Below are 13,426 nucleotides of genomic sequence, written 5' to 3'. Positions count from 1 at the left end.
TATGGGAACTAACCAGTGCAGTAGAGAAAAGATACAGGAAAGACATCAAACAAATAAATAACATATACCTCCTTATTCATAGATGATATGGTTATATATGTCAAAAATTCAAAAGAATCTATAGGTGAGTTTTTTAATTAGGATGAGTTATGTTGGGGTGCCTGGGTGGCTCAGTTGGTTGAGCGGCCAACTTCGGCTCAGGTCATGATCTCGTGGTCCATGAGTTCGAGCCCTGGATGGGGCTCTGTGCTGACACTTCAGAGCCTGGAGCCTGCTTCAGATTCTGTGTCTCCCTCTCTCTCTGCCCCTCCCAACTCATGCTCTGTCTCTCTGTCAAAAATAAACAAACAGTAAAAAAAAAAATTTAGAATGAGTTATGTTGCTAGCCAAAGCAAAACATAAGCAAACAAAAAATCAAAAACATTTTATTCCTATAAATCAGCCAAAAAATAGTTACAAAATGCATTTTTAAGAAATATATTATTTATAAAGCATAAAAAACAAAATATTTTAAGAATGGACTAATAAAAGATGTGCAGGGTCTCTTGTAGAAAACTGTAGAAAAGCATCAAGAGATGATATGTTGTAAAAGTATTATATCTCCCCATATTGATCTGTAGACTCAATGGAATTCTAACCAAATCTCAGAAGACCAGGTATAGCCAAGACACTGAAAGAGAACAAAGTAGCAAAACTGGTTTTACTGCATAACAATAATAAAAGTTTATTCTGATAAAACTATAATAATTAAAAGGCAGTGTGGTATTGGTGCTAGGCTGAATGAGAAGACCAGTAGAACAGGATACCCCAGAAACAAATGGATGCATTAATAGGTGCTTATTTTATTAGGAGGAAGAAAAGTTGTCACTGCAAAACAGCGTGGAAAGAACAGTCTTTTCAATAAACAATGCTGGGAATATGGGGGGACAAATCAATTGAAGACACGTATATAAACTCCCATTTCATACTGTACTAAAAAAAGGTATTCAGATAGATTATTAAGCGAAATGGAAAAGTTAAAACCAGAAAGCATACCTTAAAAAATAGAAGATAGAAGAATATCATCATGGCCTTGGAGTATAGTTTTATTAGGTCACAACAATCTCAAGCATAAAGGAAAAGATTGATAAATTTGGCTAAAACTTTCTAATAATGAAAACGAAAGACACCAAAAAAACACCATTAAGAGTAAAAAGCAAGACAGTGTGTGAGAAGATATTTATGACACACATAATCAAAAGAGTGTGTAAATACATAAAAATTCCCACAAATCATTAAGAAAAATGTAGAAATTCCAGTGGGAAAATGCATAAAAAATTTAAATAGGCACTAGACAAAAGATAAAATCCAAATGGCTAATAAACATGAAAATATGCTTAACTCATTAATAACTGTGATACAAAATAAAATCACAATAAAATACTACCATGTATCTACTGGAAAGTATAATAATATCAAATGTTGATGAGGTTATGGAGTAGTGGAAACTCACTACATGCTGGTTGGTGTGTACATTGGTACAATTTGGAAAACCATATCTGTTGAGTTGGAGATTGTATTCTGTGTGATCCAACAATTTTGCTCTTAAAGTGTACCCAGAAACATGCACATGTGCACCAGAAGCCATTACAGGAATGTTCTTAGCACTATTTATAATAATGAAAAATTAGAAACAACTCCTATCCATTAACAGTAGAATAAATAATGGTATATTCATATAATGGAAAAATATATACTTACAAAAAGGAATGAAGACAACTATAACCAGTAGTATAGATGAATCTTATAAACATTGAAAGGGAAAAGCCAACACTGAAAAATATGTATTGTAAGATTCCACTTATATAAAGTTCAAAAAAAGGTAAAATTAAACTGGTTTTTAGGAATGCCCATTTGATAAAACAATAAGGAAAAGTATGACTATGATTACCATAAAAATCAAGTATTTAGAGGGCTGGAGGGAAGAATATGTGATAGGAAAAGGGAATGCACAGAGGGGCTTCTTGCGATGTTGGCAATGAATTTCTTGATCTAGGTAGTAGCTGCATGGTAATTTGCTTAATAATAATTAAGCTAATATGCATATTATGCACTTTTCTGCATTTGTGGCTTTTTTCACCATTTAGAAAAGATTTTAAAATATATATATATACCTACATAGATACATATTATATACATACATACATATGCAAATAGTAGTTATAAAGATAGATGGTCCTTAGGCAGAATGGTGTTAATAAATGGTGCTGGGCTGTCTGCTTTGGCAGACTGCCTTGCTGATCTTCCTTAATAAGGCTATTGAAGCCTCCCACATATATATGTATATGATTAAAGTCAAACTGTGAGAGGAGAGATCTATAAATTTTAATCTTGACGGATTTAAAATTTTCTAAATGCCTTCGATCTTATTCTTTAGGCAGAAAGTTGTTTTTCATCTCATTTGGTGGTTTGGCCAAATGAAATTTTTATGGTGACCTTCAGTCAATTTTATGCCATAGAATTACCTGTAACCTTTCTTGTAATATGTCAAAATAACAAAGTTTTTCTTATATGTTTTCTCCTTTACTATCTTCACTTCTATCTTATAATCGTGCAGCAAATTGAATGATACCTTTGAAAACTTGTTTCTGGACTATCCTTAGTATATCACCCTTGGTTTTCCTTATGTGCAAAGGAGACATTTAAATTGGGATTTGTATAATTCAAGGTTTTTAGGAATTTTAAGGTTTTTTTTTTTAACATGGCTTTGATTCTAGTCACCACACATTTCTAGCCCTAGCATTCTGTAACCAAGGAAACGCCCTACTTTCAGCATAGCACAGTACAAGTGTACCTTTTAAAAAAATATTCCAGTTTGAATATTCTGTGTATTCTGGAGATAATATTCTAAAGATTATCAGTGATCCTGGTGTTAGGGGGAAATGAAACCTAAATTTTATATCTTAAAATTGCCCAAAACAAAATGTCAAGTGTAAAAAAGGTCTTTGTTTCTCCCAAATAATAATAACCTGAAGCTGCCATTGCTGTATATGTGCACATATACAGCTTAGGGAAACCAATGGCTAAAATAAAATCCAACTGAAAAATAAAATTTAAGTTTAAAAATTTCTATGTAGCAAGTTTCTAAGGTCAGTTCATCTACATTTATTGTAAGCTGTATAAATATACCCAGAGCATTTAGGTAGACCAGTTTAGGTTAAAATACAAAGATGAAAGAGGTATGTCTACTCTAATGAGGGAGACAGATATGGATATGAATATAAAACCTGCAATTAAGTTCTATAATAAAAAAAAGTTATTAGGGGTGCAAACAATTTGATAAGAGTAGAACTTACTATGAAGAGAATTTTTAACAATATAATTGGGATGTAAATTTTTCTGTTAAAATACCTTCACACTGTTGGTTATCAGAAAGCTCAAAAGTTATTTTTTTGTTTCAACTTTTATTACGGAAATTTTAAAACCTATTCAGATGTAGTGAGAATATAGTCTAATGAACCACCAAAGATCCATCACCCAAGCAAACTTGAAATTAACGAAAACCTGAAGTCCTTTTTCAAAACATGGCTTTTAAAGTTCAGAAAGTTACAGATTTATTAAATGCCTTAGAAAAATAACATCTAGGGGCACCTAGGTGTCTCAGTCTGTAGAGCGTCCGACTTCAGCTCAGGTCATGATCTCATGGTTCGTGGGTTTGAGCTCCATGTAGGGCTCTGTGCTGACAGCTCAGAGCCTGCAGCCTGCTTCAGGTTCTATGTCTCCCTCTCTCTCTTCCCCTCCCCCACTCACACTCTGTCTCTCTCAAAAAAAATAAATAAACATTTTAAAAATTAGAAAAATAACATCTATACAAGTATGAATCCAAATATATACGTATGGTATAGTTTGAAATTTACTAATAGCTCTTTACTTTTCAATAACTTTCTATTCACATGCCATTAGTGAGTATATTTTTACTTTATATAACAGTATATGTGTTTTATTTTAAACAGTGTATTTAATAGTATTACCTTTTTAAAACATGAGCATAATATCTGCAATAACAGTGGAGTGCTATTACTTTCCTTCAAAGCTGAGAATCAATTTGTTTAGGTGCTGCAGACATTGCAAAAAGTGCCCTAATGTCAAGTAAAAAAGAAAATTGAAATAAAACTTTTGTGTATATAAGCTGCACTGTCAGATAGTTCCTTTTGAAACTCAAATCTTCAGACATGTATTATGTAATCATGCATTTTCTTGATTTCTTATAAGTCTTCATAATAGGTTGCTTATACCAGAACTTCTGTTTCATCTCAAGTTTTGGTTATTTTGTTCACATTATTTTTTAGATGCTATTAAACTACAGCTGGTGGAAGCAGGGCTGGTAGAATGTCTACTAGAGATTGTTCAGGAGAAAGTGGATAGTGAAAAAGAGGAGGATATTGCTGAGCTCAAAACTGCTTCAGATCTAATGGTTTTATTACTTCTTGGAGGTGAGTTATAATTTAAGTCAACCTAAGAATATGATTATTAGATTTTTTTTAATGTATTGTCTCTTTTGTGAACACTATATATATTAGGCATTTTCTCATTTTCCTGCCTCATTTAATCCTGGTGTGATGATTTGAAACCTTAAACACATCATGAAGAGAACTAGAGATAGTGAACCTGGAAAAGAGGGGTTTTCACTATCTTACAATATTCAAAGAGCTGTCATAGGACAACTGTGGCACTAAAAGCTAGAGGGCTACTTGGGACTTAGACTAGAAAAATCCTAAACTCTTTTATAAAAAGAGTCATTACTTGTCCTTTTATGAAATATCATTTCTGAAGTGTATAGTTATCCAGTTGGATATTCATTTAGGAATATGGATTTGTTGCTCTATATTCTTTTCCTTTTATCTATTTGTTTCATTTACTTCCAGATGAATCCATGCAGAAATTATTTGAAGGAGGAAAAGGTAATGTGTTTCAAAGGGTGCTGTCCTGGATTCCATCAAATAACCACCAGCTACAGCTTGCTGGAGCACTGGCCATTGCAAATTTTGCCAGAAATGGTAAGCATCTCATATTATCCTTTTTAAATCAGATGTTCTATTTGTTTTTGTTTTTGTTCACCGTCACATGTACTAAAACGAACAGTTCAGAAGTTAGTATGAAGTGACTGCTACCTTAATTTTTTAGAGATACGAAATACTTAGTGTTTTTTTGTTTTTGTTTTTGTTTTTTTTAAGTAAGCTCTGCTTACCAACATAGGGCTTGAGCTCACTACCCCAAGATCAAAATTCACATGCTATACCAGCTGAGCCAGCCAGGCACCCCTACTTAGTGCTGTTTCTAGCAAATTACATATTTTGTGCAATTTAAGTCCTGGTATTTTAAAGATCATGAATAGTGATTGTAAAGTCCTTCTTTGAGTACTCTGTACTTTAGAGATCAGTAAATTTGAGTCCCATTCTAATATCCTCTTACCTGGGAGGATATGCTCTCTTGCCTGGTGATTGTTTTTTTAAGTTTTTATTTATTTATTTTGAGAGATAGAGAACGAACAGGGGAGGGGCAGAAAGAGAGGGAGGAACAGAAGATCCAAAGCGGGCTTTGTGCTGACAGCAGAGTGCCTGATGTGGGGCCCAAACCATGAGATCATGACCCAGACTGAAGTCAGTTGCTTAACCAACTGAACCACCTAGGCGCCCTGCCTGGTGATTTTTTAATTTAATAATGTGAGTATTATTTGTAGGGTTATTGTGCCTTATTTATCCTTTTGTGCCTACTAAACTTAAATGTGAGTAATCCTCTCGTTTAGACTAGAATATTTAATTTGGTTTAATAACATTTCCAAGGCACCAGACCTTCATGTTCCTTTCTGAAGTCTGGAACTTCTGTTCAGTCTAGAAACTTATACTGTGTCTAGGAAAATCGGTTCTTCTTGTTTTTAGCTTGAATTTATTCTAATGTGAATTGTATATCATAATGGATGGCTTATTTCATTTTTACTTCCTTACTTCTGAGGATGATCATTCACTCCTTAGTGATGTAATTAGGAATAATAAAATATTGGTAATTGTTGAAGGTAAATGTGGAGTAGTGAGTGGTTCGTTATAATATTCTCTCTGCTTTATACATACATATTTCAAAAGTTTTGTCATTGAAAATAAACATCAGCCATGATAACAAAATATAGAGTACTGTCACTGTAACATTGGCAGGACTTAGGCCTATTTGACTATAAATGAAAATTATTGGTAGACATTTTAAGCATGTGGTTTCTATTTACACATCTAATATATTGTCAGGCTCTGTGCTAGAGATTTTTCTGGTCATGACTTCTCACTCAATAAAGAAAAAAATCTATAAATCTGATGGGAGAAAGTATTGGAATTCATCTTATTTTCATGTAGTTCCATTTTCCCTAATGTATAATGGACAATTGATAGGCATCACTATTATAAAATATTTATAGGTATTTGTAAAGAGGAAAGGAAAAAATGCTTTTGTTTTGTTCAGATGGAAATTGTATCCATATGGTAGACAATGGAATTGTAGAAAAACTTATGGATTTACTGGACAGACATGTAGAAGATGGAAATGTAACTGTGCAGCATGCAGCATTAAGTGCCCTCAGAAATCTGGCCATTCCAGGTAAGACTTAAAAATGGTGAACAACTATGTAAGAAATAACATCTATTGTTTTGGGAAGGTATTTATTTTATGTGATTTGTGGACCTGCCCTGACCAAGAAAAAAAAAATCTTCAAATTATTTATATTTTTCTCACTAATAAATGGAGATATATCAAATAAGTTTTCTAAGACTATACAGGTATAATTGTTGTATTTGTTCAGATCATTCAAATATTCTGTTACCTTTTGTAAACTCCTAGATTTTCATCATATTGTATGGTTAAGCTTTTTAAGCATCTTCAGTTGAGGTAGGATAATAGCATCATTTAAGAGAGTCCCTATAAGAATGACTTTTAGGGGGGGTTTCCCCTTCTATATAAGCAGACATAAGTTTTAAAAATAGCCTTAAGTGTCTTTGGATTAAAGACAGTTTGAGCCATGAAATCACACTATCATGGTAAATAGTACAGGAGATAGTTAAAGCTATTATTCTACTTTCTAAAAATAAATTTCTGATTAGGTAAAATAGTATAACTGTATGATGATACAATCTATAAGATATCAATTTGGTTCATATAACAGATTAATACTGCTTATTAATGTCTATAACATCTATAGTAACACAATTGGATCAAGAACACAGGTAAAAAGAAACATTTATTAAGCCTGAGGAGTTGTGCTTTTTGTAAATAAGAAGACAACATTGTCAGAATTCCTTTTCAAATTGTTTAAGTGTTTTGAGATTAGGTTTAAAAAGCCAGTATGTATGATTTTGTATGTTATGCTCCTATAGACAAACAAGATAATTACCCTCACCCCCAGTCCCATTCTTAAAATACACAGAAAAGCAACATGACCTTTAAATAGAAAAATGTAACATGGGGCCTTAAAAATAGTAAGACAATAAATGTATATTGAACTGAATGACTATCATCAAGAATGCTAGCACCATTTTAACTATATTCTTTTTCCTCTCTCTCTCTCTCTCTCTCTCTCTCTCCAGTTGTAAATAAAGCAAAGATGTTATCAGCTGGAGTCACCGAGGCAGTTTTGAAATTCCTGAAGTCCGAAATGCCCCCAGTTCAGTTCAAACTTCTGGGAACGTTGAGAATGTTAATAGATGCACAAGGTAAAAGAAATGCTTTCCCAAGGTACATTTTTGGTATGACAGTCAGTGTGCCTTAGTTGAAAAGGACTTGTTTTTAGCTTTGAGAATTATGTTATCATAAAGATAAATGGCAAATAAAAGGCAAAAAGAGATTGGTTTTAGAGCTCCATTCATTAATCCCCATGCTTGGTTATAATTGACTTTAAATGGAAGTTATATTGCATCTCTTTATTGTACATATAATCCTGGTTTATCACTGATTCATTAGCAGTTCTGAAGGGTTTTTATGTTTTAGTATTTCATACCCATTTTTACTTTGTCTTAAGAATCATGTTTCAATATACTGACAGTCAAAATTTTTTTTAATTTGTTTGGCAGACAGGGAGATCATTTTTCTGTTTACAGAAACAGCCATGAAAACCACTGCTTGGAATGACTTACGTTTATTTACTTATTTCTAAATTCTAAACCTTTGTCTGTATTGATTCCTCAGAGTCCTTCTGATACTCTTTGTTGTATTTTGCCAGAGTACTAACAGACTACCAGGCTGAACCACAAGAGTATAAAATTGTATTTTTGTATTTTGTATTAAAGTCCACCACTTTATAGAAAAAGCTAAACAGTCCATCAGATACGGGGTATTCGCAGTTCTTAATAAAATCATTGTGCTGTGGTTTTAGATGTATAGTTTCCTTTTGCACTCTTACAGTCCGTGCCAGGTACTTCAGTTGGTTGCCTATCAGTGATTGTTTCTTTTGTGGTTTGCCTTCTTTCCTATAGCAGAAGCTGCTGAACAACTGGGAAAGAATGTTAAATTAGTGGAGCGTTTGGTGGAATGGTGTGAAGCCAAAGATCATGCTGGTGTGATGGGGGAGTCAAACAGACTGCTGTCTGCCCTCATACGACACAGTAAATCAAAAGTAAGTTCCAGAGGAAACCATTTGCTGGAAAACCTGCAAGTGGCCCCTTTGGAAACTCAATATCATAGATCCTATAAATAAGCTTGCATTTCACTATTTATATATAAATACATTACAGGTGTACCTCAGAAATATCATATAGGTTCAGTTCCAGAACACTGCAATAAAGTGAAAATGCAGTAAAGCAAGTCAAATGAACATTTTGGTTTCCTAATGTATATAAAGTTGTGTTTACACTATGTTGTAGTCTCTTTTTAAACTTTTTTTTTTCAACGTTTATTTATTTTTGGGGGGACAGAGAGAGAGCATGAACAGGGGAGGGGCAGAGAGAGAGAGAGACACAGAATCAGAAACAGGCTCCAGGCTCTGAGCCATCAGCCCAGAGCCTGAGGCGGGGCTCGAACTCAGGGACCGCGAGATCCTGACCTGGCTGAAGTCGGACGCTTAAACGACTGCGCCACCCAGGCGCCCCTATTGTAGTCTCTTAAGTGTGCAATAACATGTTTTAAAAAATCATTTTTATGCCTTCATTAAAAAAACACTTTATGCCTAAAAATGCTAACTGTCATCTGAGCTTTCAGTGAGTTGTCAATCACTGATCGTACATCACCATAACAAACATAATAATAATGAAAAAGTTTGAAATTTTGTGAGAATTACCAAAAGGTGATGCAGGCATAAAGTGAGCAAATGCTGTTGGAAAAATGGCTGACAGACTTGCTTAACACGGGGCTGCTACAAACCTTCAGTTTGTAAAAAACACAGTATCTGTGAAACACAATAATAAAATGAAGCGCAATGAAATGAGGGATGCCTGTGATCCAGAATTCTGAAAAAAGAACTGAAAATTGAGGCTTTTAATTAGTTCTAGTCCATCATAGTTAAGAGTAAGGCTTTGGAATCAGACAGAGGAGTTCACCTAGTATCCCCACTATTTACTTGGTCAAGTGTCTTTCACATCTCAGTGTATTAAACCTGGGGTGATACCCACCCGAAAGTGTTGTGAGAATGATTCAGTGAGATCACCTATATGAAGTACTCAACTGGAATGTAGGACAAAGTAAGCACTCAGTAAATGGAACCACCATAAATGTTGATGTTATTATTTTTACCACTATCCTCAGTGTAAAATATCTTATGTGTACCAAGCACTGACCAAGCTAGCTAATGATATTAAAAATTAAATGATATCTAGATAGTATATGGTGCCCTGAACTCACAAAGTTGGATGAAATCCATTCTCATAGCAGTGTCCAATCTAGTATGTGTCTGACATGTGGTTGATAACCTGTTTTTGTTCAGTGAATGACTAAATGAATTATTTTAAAGATCATAATGGTGGGAAGCTAAGCCAGCTGATTTAGTATCTGTATTATATACCTTTTATTTTTTTTAAGCCTGTTATCCAGAGTGAGCCTTTTGACCATTTCACTTATGTCCATGGGAAAATGCATCACAACTTCTTAACCTAATCTTGGAACTAAATTCATTAAACTGTTAGACTAAATTGAGAGTTGAGGCTTTTCTGCTAATATTTATCACAGGGTTCCCTTTCCCTCATCTAAACCCCTACTCTCCCCTCCCCAACAAAAAAGCTTTCCGGTACCCATTAAGCATCCATCACATGTAGGTGCTTTAAAAAGACAAGAGCAACATTACATTGTACCTTTCTAGGAGTGTGTGTGTGTGGGGGGGGGGGGGGGTAACAAAAACAATTTCCCCCATAGAATCTTTTTTTTTATTTCAAGTTTTTATTTAAATTCTAGTTAGTGTAACAAAAGGGACGCCTGGGTGGCTCAGTCGGTTAAGCATCTGACTCTTGATTTCAGCTCAGATCATAATCTCAGGGTTCGTGGGTTCAAGCCCCACATCGGGTTTTGCACTGACAGTGCACAGCTTGCTTGGGATTCTCTCTCTCCCTCTTTCTGCCTCTCCCTCACTTGTGCACTCTTTCTCTCAAAATTAAATAAATGTAAAACAAAATTTTTTTAAAGAAAACAGTTCCCCCCTTGAATATTCCTTTATTTTTTTTTTCTTTTCAATTTTTTTTTTCAAATTCTAGTTAGTTAACCTATATGGTAAAATTGGTTTTAGGTGTGAAATTTAGTGATTCATCACTTACATACAATAGCCATGATACAAGATTATAACTTTATGGGCACATTATAACTTTACGTTTATAATTCAGTACCAAATAGACTGGGTTTTGTTTGTTTGGGTTTTTTTTTTTTTTTTTTTGCATATCTTTCCTACAGTTGAGTGTATATTGCTGCTAAGCAGCAATAGGAACCTTGATTGACATACTTTAATGATCAGAACACAGGTGTGTTCCTTCTGGAGCTCCAGATTAGAATTATTTTCAAATTTCACAAGCATTGAAGTGGAATCTGTGATTCCTTTTGAGTTTTCAGAACATGTTCTATTGAATAATAACCCTAAAGAATATTCCACAAAGAGAAACAGTTGTACGATCAGATTAGTTAGAGAAATAGTTCATTTCTTTTCCCTGCCTTTGAAATTCACAGCACACATTAGCACTACTCTAAAAACAAACAAACAAAAAAAAACATCCTTTACTATCGCACAGTGTGTCTTTTTTGCAAGTTGCATCTATTAAATACATTCCACTGAACATACTTTGGAAAATGCTGCTCTGGAATAAGCTTTTAAACACTAGGTTCAAGGGTTTTTTTCTGTTTTTTTGTTTGTTTTTTTTTTTACATTCCTGTAGATCCTTAACCAACTGTTGTGAATTATAGCTCTGTCCTTGTGTTATTTTTAAACTTTGAAGATCCTGCTCCTTTTAAAGTCACCCTGAATTCTGTCTTAGAGTCCAACCCTCTGAAAGTTTGCACTGACTCACAGGGTTTCACACTAGCTTAGTCATCTCAGCCATATACAGTATATTTCTGCACTTGTGCCAATAGGTAAATTCACATCTTCCTTCAAAAGAGTGCCCTGGACTAGAACTCTTGAGCAACTAGCTGGACCTTCTGATTTAAATATCAAAAACAGAAAATATATTTTGCCTCTATATTAGGAACATAAAAATTACCTCCTGTCAAAGACACTTTTTTCTTTCCTTTAAGAGTGAAACATTCTTCGTCAATTATCAAGCTAAAAACTTGTCTAAACAAATGTTTTTCGTCATTCGCTCATTCATCTGACAAACATTTAAATCCTACACTGAGAAGTAGTTTTTGATGCTACAAAGTTGAGAAAGAAAATTTTTTGTTAGGTGATTCAGTGCCTACACCAATCTGCAATCTTATAAATTACCTTGAACTCAGGCCTATTTCAGAACATTACATTGTAATAATCAGTGTTATTATACAGTTTTCAACAAAGTTTTTAGCAGGAATTTATCTCAGTTATTAAGGGCATATTGACCATAAAAGTTAAATATGCACGACTGTTACATAGATAATTTGCCTTGGTTATGTATGTACCAAAATTTAGCTTTCCATAAGAAAACTTGAGAAACAGGATTGCAAAATAACACATCATTTAAAACTTTGTAAAGCATTAAAGTATGTCCAAAATTTTTGGAGATTTTGCAGATACATCTAGGGTTTAGAAGGATTACCCAGAAAAATATCTTACTATTTCTACAGTTTACTTATTATAAGTGAAATGATTTTAGAAAAGTTAAAATTATTTTTAGATGTGGATATTGAAATTATTTGTAATTCTCCAGATGAACCTCTTTGCTCTGTGGAATGGTGCTGATATCCCTTTTTTTTTTTTAATATCTTGAAGTTTAAAAATGTAACTTTAAAATACATCCATAGAGCCTCTTTAGAACACATTAAGTGACTGCCTGTGCATGGCACTATGATGAATTCAGTACACTTACTTTTGGTTAGACCACAAACGGTCTAACTGCCTGGATTTGAATCATGGCTTTTTACCTCTTAATCACTGACAATTTTCATAACTTAATCTGAGCTTCAGTTTCTTCATCTATTAACTGGAGAAAATATCTATCTAATGGGATTTTCTTTGAGGATAAAAATATGCTAATATCTGTAAGCTACCCTGTGTAATGTCCAGCGTGTAGTGGTTGCTCTATAGAGGGCAGCTATCAATATCATTCTCTTTTGTCATATAACACAAATACAATGCTTCATTTGTCTTTTATCTCCCATTCTGTCAGGCACAGTAACTCCATAGCGGACCTACTCAGTAAAACTTACTGAAGTAGGAGGAGAGAGGGCAAGGCATTTAAAAAAAAAAAAAAAAAAAAACTTCAATATCTGTTCAAAAAAGTGAGATTGAAAAGGACCTATGCTTGAACTTTCGGGGGAGCTATTTGCTTCTGATATACAGTTTCCTTCTTCATTCATGACCTGCCCCTTCTACTACAGTAGACTTTCCAGGGTGAATCACAAAATAAAGGATGAAATAATAGGCCAGGAACCTTCATTAGGTGACTGCATGTGTGTCTATGAATCTCTTGTGGTCTTCTTTACTCAATAAATTCCTTTGTGATTTTTATAAAATTCTTCACTAATTTTAAGAATTTTATATCTGTTTCAAGAAAGTGCCCACCCAGTAAGCAGTGTGTTGAGAGGTTTTCTTTTCATTAGAAGAGACTTTAAAAGATTGTTTTTCACTTACTAAAAGAGGTTGATGAGAAAAAGCTTGTTAGATGCTAGAACACAACTACCATAAAATCTCAGTACTAGGACCCCATCAGTTTAGATTGTTTGATCTCTAAATGTTGTTTGGGCTCAAAGCAAAGACATTACAGATAGTTTTCTTTTTTTTTTTTTTTTTTTTTTTTAATTTTTTTAT

At 33.8% G+C, this 13,426-nt stretch overlaps 1 protein-coding gene across 5 annotated transcripts in view; it reads left to right on the top strand.

Moving 5' to 3' along the window:
• The window catches only part of RAP1GDS1 (Rap1 GTPase-GDP dissociation stimulator 1), a 172,970-nt gene that overhangs the window by 141,792 nt on the left and 17,752 nt on the right, over nucleotides 1–13,426 (top strand). For 4 of the 5 annotated variants that reach the window (XM_040477912.1, XM_040477926.1, XM_040477936.1 and 1 more), the window contains 5 exons: nucleotides 4,329–4,472; nucleotides 4,905–5,036; nucleotides 6,487–6,621; nucleotides 7,605–7,730; nucleotides 8,490–8,629. In XM_040477912.1, the coding sequence (XP_040333846.1) occupies nucleotides 4,329–4,472; nucleotides 4,905–5,036; nucleotides 6,487–6,621; nucleotides 7,605–7,730; nucleotides 8,490–8,629 (677 nt within the window). The remainder of the gene's footprint in view (nucleotides 1–4,328; nucleotides 4,473–4,904; nucleotides 5,037–6,486; nucleotides 6,622–7,604; nucleotides 7,731–8,489; nucleotides 8,630–13,426) is intronic. The other variant, XM_040477921.1, reaches the window with a different exon arrangement.

The sequence above is a fragment of the Herpailurus yagouaroundi genome, unplaced genomic scaffold, assembly GCF_014898765.1.
Source record: "Herpailurus yagouaroundi ecotype Mexico unplaced genomic scaffold, PumYag 28, whole genome shotgun sequence".
Classification (NCBI taxonomy): Eukaryota; Metazoa; Chordata; class Mammalia; order Carnivora; family Felidae; genus Herpailurus; species Herpailurus yagouaroundi.
Note: the sequence above shows the minus strand (reverse complement) of the source record. Positions and strands in the feature narration are given on the sequence as shown.